General features: G+C 42.6%; 1 protein-coding gene across 1 annotated transcript in view; it reads right to left on the bottom strand.

Annotated features, from left to right (window-relative positions):
• Nucleotides 1–1,326: 1,326 nt before the first annotated feature.
• Nucleotides 1,327–7,310, bottom strand: part of ESYT1 (extended synaptotagmin 1) — a 238,862-nt gene continuing 232,878 nt past the window's right edge. Inside the window, exon 31 of the mRNA XM_063952629.1 lies at nt 1,327–3,807. Within this exon, the coding sequence (XP_063808699.1) occupies nt 3,774–3,807 (34 nt within the window). The 3' untranslated portion in view covers nt 1,327–3,773. The remainder of the gene's footprint in view (nt 3,808–7,310) is intronic.

The following is a 7,310-nucleotide window of genomic DNA, read 5'->3' as shown; positions in this document are numbered from 1 at the left end:
GCATGCAGTTATTTCCACGTTATTAATTTGTGAATGGTTAGTAGTTCAGACACACATGCAATGCAGCATAAGATCATTAGTTGTATACCATGCAATATACTTGCTTTAAATACCTCTCCCCCGTAGCTGTGAGGGTAATGAGGACTGGCAACTTTTCTCCAGAGTCCCAAGCAGGGAATGCACTCGTTTCTATTCTCCCCTTAGCACTGGGGTAAGGAAATAAAGCAGCCGGCCGGCTCAAAGTGATATGTCACCCGCAGGTGAATGCAGCGGACTGCAGCAATAATGTCCCGTCCTTACATGCTTGGGACTCTGGAGAAAAGTTGCCAGTCCTCATTACCCTCACAGCTACGGGGGAGAGGTATTTAAAGCAACTATATCGCATGGTATACAACTAATGATCTTATGCTGCATTGCATGTGTGTCTGAACTACTAACCATTCACAAATTAATAACGTTGTGGAAATAACTGCATGCTGCACTAAAACTCCATTCATTCATCTCTTCACATGGAATACAAATTGGAATAACTACCAGTTGAGGGGGAATAAGACTGAAGTCTAACAATTGAGGTTGTGTTGGGAGACACAGGAATTTATGAACATTAAATTGTGCCTAAACTTTGGTTGTTTGGAGAAAGTCTCACAGTCAGCTATAGATATTTTTATCTTTAATTTTTAATTGTGTATTATTCATAACCGGCCGGTTTACGTGTATTAATGTTGTGTTGTTCACAATTTTAATATATAAATTTGTTGTCAAAGTAGTAGCGTGGTCTCATTGTTTTATTCAGTCTTTGTCTTTTTCTGAGGATTTGGGATTCAGTCCTCGGGACCAGCTGCTATTACTTTGATTAATGACGGCGCCAGGTGTATATTTGTAACTCTGTTTTGTACACAATCTGTCTGGCTGTTGATTGGTGGAGTCCAAACTCTTTAGAGATGTTTTTTTCAGCTTGATGAGCATCAACAACTCTTCTTCTGAGGTCCTCAGAAATCTCCTTTGTTCATGGCATGACATACTTCAACAAACATATGTTGTGAACATCAGACTTCGATAGATCCCTGTTCTTTTAATAAGACAGGTTGCCCACTCACGCCTGATTGTCATCCCGTTGATTGAAAATACCTGACTCTAATTTCACCTTCAAAATATCTGCTAAGCCTAAAGTTTTATATATTTTTACCACTCACCGATTTGTGATCTTGGATCATTTTTCTCAATAAAAAAATGAGAACGTCTATTTATTTTTTTGTCTCATTTGTTTGATTTGGTTCTCTATCTACTTTTAGGACTTGTTTGAAAATCTGAGGTAGTTTTAGGACAAATTTCAGCAGAAATATATAAAATTCTGAAGGGTTCACCAACTTTCAAGCACCACTGTACAATACAGTGCTTGTGCTAGTCACAGCTACAGTTTAAAATCTTATTTTAGAAATATCAAATGCAAATATAAAAATAATAAAAACAAACAACGTATAGCACTAAGTTTTTGCTTCTTTTGATGTCTTCAATATTTGCAAACTACTGTAAACAGACAAAGCATGATATAATTCACAGCTCTTGGTTATCAGTCACAAACCATTAACGGCTGCTTCACGGACAAATTAAATTGGGAGAATAATAAATCAAGAGCATAATTGGGAGAATAGTAATCAGGAATATGATCGGAAGAATAATTAATCAGGAGTATAAATCTGGAGCACAATCCAGGAAGTGAATAGTCTCTCTCTGATTGGGTAACGCAAATCAAACTTCTATAAGGATAAATAGCATTTTTTTAATATGTACTTCATTTTCTCCAACTATGTTCTGAAAGCCTTAAACATTTAGCAGCTAGTTAGGACACATTACAATGCAGTATTGACAAACCATAGTGCACAACTGTATTTTTGGGGTCCCCAAACTATGTAGACATGGTGATATAGAAACCCCTGAACACTTGTAATAAACCAGAGCCAGCCAATCATGTTATTTTGAGCCTATAATTATTACTTATATACACATGTATCTTTAGTTGCCTCATGTCCTGCATGAAGAACAGGATTACCCACAAGCAAAGTTAGCACTAGAGACACCAAAGGCACCAAATAAGGATATAAAAGTACAAAGGCGGAGATTTAGCAAGTGACGAGATGCAGGACAATGATTGCAGGTAAAGGCCAGAGACCGCCAATGAGTCAGCAAATTGTTGCAATCTATAATTTCTATTATAGATTGCAAAATTGGACATGTAAAATAGATAATAGATGGCAAATGGTTTCATTTTAATCATTTTTGCCAAAGCTTTTGTGTTGAATCCTGTAACAAATTCAGTAACTTGATTTGCTGTGGCTAAGCCAGGTATTGTGGTGCGTTTGTACTGCTCCGCAGTAGGAGGAATGTCTAACCCTTGTAATATGTATTGGGGAAATTTAGGCCACGAACACAACATTGTGGCACATATTATTCCTATATAGAAAACAAATGTGCAGGCTTAGTTGCTGTGAAATACAAGTCCCAGCAGGCCTCCAGCTAAACGCTCCATAAGCTTCATCTTACATTGTGCAAAAACACATTAATTTATATGAAATTAAAAATGTGCATAAAAGCAGAAAAGGCTGGTAATAAAACATTATGCAGCAGTGGGCATAACTGGTAAATATAAAAGCGACACATTGACCTATTGGATTTGACAGTCTTTGGGAATGCTGTTATAAGGGTGGTGCCACAGGGGTGCTTGTCACTCAGCATTTACATACAGTGCCTGAGCCTCCCACCTGGAAGGATTTGTTTAAATAGCAGGGATGCCACATGAGCACTTTAAATACTGAAGCGGCCGTTAAAACGCAGGGTTCTGGGTGCATGCCTCCCATTGAAGTACACTGTAATGGAGCAATGCTCACTGCAATCCGAGAGACGGAAAGCGCTACACCTTTCCAGTGATAAAACACTATAGAAATGAGGCATGAGCACCTGTGAAGCTGGAAAAGCCCCGTGTGACACCGTCCTCAGAGTAATAAATGTCGACATTGGATGTACACGGAGGAATATTTCAGTAAGTCTAAAGGGCCCCATACACTACAACGATATGTCTGAGGCTGAAGTCGGAGGCGATTTCCCTTTAACTCTCCCAGGAGCTTCCCTGGAGTGGTTCCATACGATTCGGTACATTTTGCATGTGATATATCGTATGCGATCCCAGCCATGTCTGCGGGAACCGACATATCACGAGTGCAGCACTAACGACCTAGAGGAGTCCAACCATCGCTCACGGGGCTGCGCATCGGATCCGATACACAGCCAAAATGCCCGATTTCACCCAATATATCGGCCCGAATTGGGCTGAAATCGGGCATAATCGTTCTAGAGTATGGGGCCCTTTACTCAAATCAGCTGTAACCATCCTATTTCCTCCATCTGTTCTATACTAACACATAACAATGCATGTAAACACTTCCACATCCCAATATCAATGGAATGGAGGAAAGGGACAGCAGGGACAGCGCTGACTTGCAGCGAGAGGGCTGCAGTCCACAGGAGACGTTTATCCTTCAGATACCAGAAGTGTCGGGTAACATAGTGGTCCCAAAGAGTATCGGGACCCAGGAATGTCCTTGGTTTTCATGAAGAAATCTTACTTTCTGTCAGACATGCCACCAGAGTGACACATCGCCCTTTTCCTTGGCTAAGCTCAGTGTTCAGGAGACTGGACGAGACAGAAGCAGTGCAAGGATCAGCGGGAACGTTCGGCTGAAGGAGACTAATGGCTCATCCCATCCTCGCAGGTGCTGTTAGACACTTGTCGCCTCGCTCTTCAGATCATACCTGCCATAAAATCAGTAAGTTAGAGATAGGTGAGGGGTTGTTATCACAGCACTCTGTACCAAAGGTTATCCCTATGCCAATAGCATACCATGGCTATGGGACTCAGGACAAAAGTGGATTAGACAGGCAGTTATATACAATAATGATGCATTAGGATGGAGGATAATTGCTATGTGGCTGTGACTGTAACCATACGGCAAAGCTTGGAGATGGTTAGGAGTGAAATGGGGTCTTTACATTTTTGTACCAGTAACATCACATTACGTTGTGCCCCTTCTTGGTAACTCTAGCTTTAGCTCGGAGGTTGCCTGGACCAGGATAATGTCTTGTGGACAACACATAAACATATTCAGATCCTTCCGTGTTATCTTTCATGTTCACCTCCAATTTTACAATCAATATAAGAAGCTGCTAATCATAGCTGTACAGGTGCAAGTGCTCAAAAGATCCATTCTGGTGGCTGTGAGCAGGGTATTACTTTACATCCAGATGGCATATACCTGACCGTAATTCAGTAAGAGCTAGACTGGCATCTAATCTACATGGCTCCAGTTCCCCTGGCACAGCACCAGGGACTGCTGGCAAGTTTATGAGAAAACATTGTACCTGGGAGAGTGGTACATGTATCATAGGGAATATATTGGAATATTTAATTAATAGCAATCAGAAATTCATTTCTGGATATCAAGATGGAAAGGACTTTAAGGTGTCGTTCTTAATCAGCTAAATATACTCTAGTTTTAAAAGCACTAATTGTTGTAAAATAAATGTAAAATATATGGGCAGAACTTCTGGGAGCTACCAATGACAATACATAAATGCTACCAATCACACAGCGACAATATGAAATAAATGAAACACAGTGTGTGTGCATAGGTTCACAAAATGCATGATCCAGCCCACATGGATAGCGATGACCTGACAACACGACAATAAAACCCACTCTTCAAGCTCACTGCCTCTGTGTCATTCTTGACCAGTGCCAGTTCAGACCACACCACATCGTGCAGGCGGGAGCGGGATAGCACACATGAACATACATGCAGGGATGTGCTGGCTGCAGGTCCCAGGGGATCGGCGCTGAACCTTTAACTCAGCATTCGGCATTACTCCTCCACTCTCCTGCTAAGCCCGCCCCCAAACTCCCATTGGCTAGTTTTCACAAGAGTCTGGGGGCAGGCTTTGAAGGAGAGTGGAGCCGAATGCAGGGTTCATATGTGCTAACCTGCTCCCCACTGCATGATGTGGTGCGAGCTGCAGCCGTCACTGATCTTGACTCAAAACTGTCCTTTAGTCACCACATTCAATCTGTATCCAACTCATGTTACACACATCTAAGAATCATATCTAATATATTCACATAGCTCACACAATATACTGCAAACTCCTAACACATGCACTCATTATCTCCCGCATTGATTATTGCAATTAGCTCTCTAACTGATATACCCCCAAACTTTAACCAACCTATTTCAGACTTTTACAATGTAATTGGAATACAGCGATTTTCCGAATCCTTGCAATTCATTCTGCCACTGCTGCTCTTCATTTACCATTTTCCAGATTTCAACATAAGATACTACTTACATTTAAGGAGATCAATAAAACTTCACCAGGCTACATCTTTTTCTCAAAATATCTCCCAACGTGACCCCTTGCTCTGCGCAAGATCTTCGTTTCTCATCCACACTCATTACCTATTCCCATTCATGGGAACAGGACTTTTTTTTGGTTACACCCACTCAGGAATGCCCTCCCACGCACAAGAATTTCTTCTAGCCTCCAAACTTCAAGCGTTCCCTGAAAACTCCTCTTTGAGCACAAAAAGAGATTTGATCACCAGAGAGATGTGCGCAATATAGCAGCTTTAACAAGAAGAATTCCCTACACAGGTGTCACCGCACCCAAACAGCTCAAATGTATATAGAAATTAGGGAAAATAACTCGTATAAGCGCTACTAAAAAAAACAAGAAAAATTATACATTCCTCATACGTCCTTTCGGTCTTGTTTCTTATTTCTTTTCACTCATAAAGGATTCCCAGTTGTTAGGTCCGATGAACATGTGAAAGAAACAAATCAAACAATGTCTAATATTGTCAGAAACAGTCCTTATCCAGCCTATAAGGTCCCCCGGCAATGGTATAAAGCTGTTTATGGATAATCAGATTTTTTTATGATCATTTAAGGATGGGGTTCTTCGGTACACTATATTCCTTTAGTTCTATTTTAGGGAATGCATTTTGTATGCTTATTTTATGTGTTTTTTATTAATTACCGTATATACTCGAGTATAAGCCGACTTTTTCAGCACTTTTTTTTGTGCTGAAAAAGCCCCCATGGCTTATACTCGAGTCAGTGGGAAGGAGGGACACGGAGGGCACAGCGCGCGCCTCTCCTGTGTCCCTCCTGCGTCTCCGGCGGGTCTATTAAATGAAGTACCTGTTCGTGAGCTCTGATTGGCTCACGAACCGGCACTTCATTTAATAGACCCGCCGCGGCCGCCAGGGACTCAGGAGGGACACGGGAGAGGCGTGCGCTGTGCCCTCCGTGTGCCTGCTTCACAAGACAGCGCAGGAGCAGCGGAGGGTAAGTTATACCTGGCACTGGGGGAGCATATTTGGCACTTGGGGGGGGCATATGTGGCACTGAGGGGGCATATCTGGCAGTATGAGGGCATATCTGGCACTGTGGGGGCATATCTGGCACTATGAGGGCATATCTGGCACTGTGGGGAAATATCTGGCAGTGTGAGGGCATATCTGGCACTGTGGGGGCATATATGGCACTATGAGGGCATACCTGGCACTGTGAGGGCATATCTGGCACTGTGGGGGCATATCTGGCACTGTGGGGGCATATCTGGCACTGTGGGGGCATATCTGGCACTGTGGGGGCATATCTGGCAGTATGAGGGCATATCTGGCACTGTGGAGGCATATCTGGCAGAGTGAGGGCATATCTGGCAGTGTGGGGGCATATCTGGCACTGTGGGGGCATATCTGGCACTGTGGGGGCATATCTGGCACTGTGGGGGCATATCTGGCACTGTGGGGGCATATCTGGCACTATGAGGGCATATCTGGCACTGTGGGGGCATATCTGGCAGTATGAAGGCTGTGTACGGCTAGAGCTGCATTTCCCACCCTAGGCTTATACTCGAGTCAATAAGTTTTCCCAGGTTTTTGTGATAAAATTAGGTGCCTCGGCTTATATTCGGGTCGACTTATACTCGAGTATATACGGTATGTTAATTTACTATTGTGTCACTTCCTGTAATTTCCTATTGGCTATCTCTCATTTAAATAGCATGGGTCTGCACGCACAGTGTCCTTATGTCTTGACAAAGGCTCCTACTTTGAGCCGAAACGTGTTGACAGAATTGGACACTGTGACACCGTATTGTTTTTACCACCAGGAATTCAAGGTAATAACCCCGATTTTTTGCTTGTTTGGGGGTCCGGATTCCTCCTTACATAGTGAATTTTTTAGGTTTTCTCCTTG

Source organism: Pseudophryne corroboree, chromosome 2 (assembly GCF_028390025.1).
Source record: "Pseudophryne corroboree isolate aPseCor3 chromosome 2, aPseCor3.hap2, whole genome shotgun sequence".
NCBI lineage: Eukaryota > Metazoa > Chordata > Amphibia > Anura > Myobatrachidae > Pseudophryne > Pseudophryne corroboree.
This window is presented reverse-complemented; position numbering and strand designations above follow the sequence as displayed.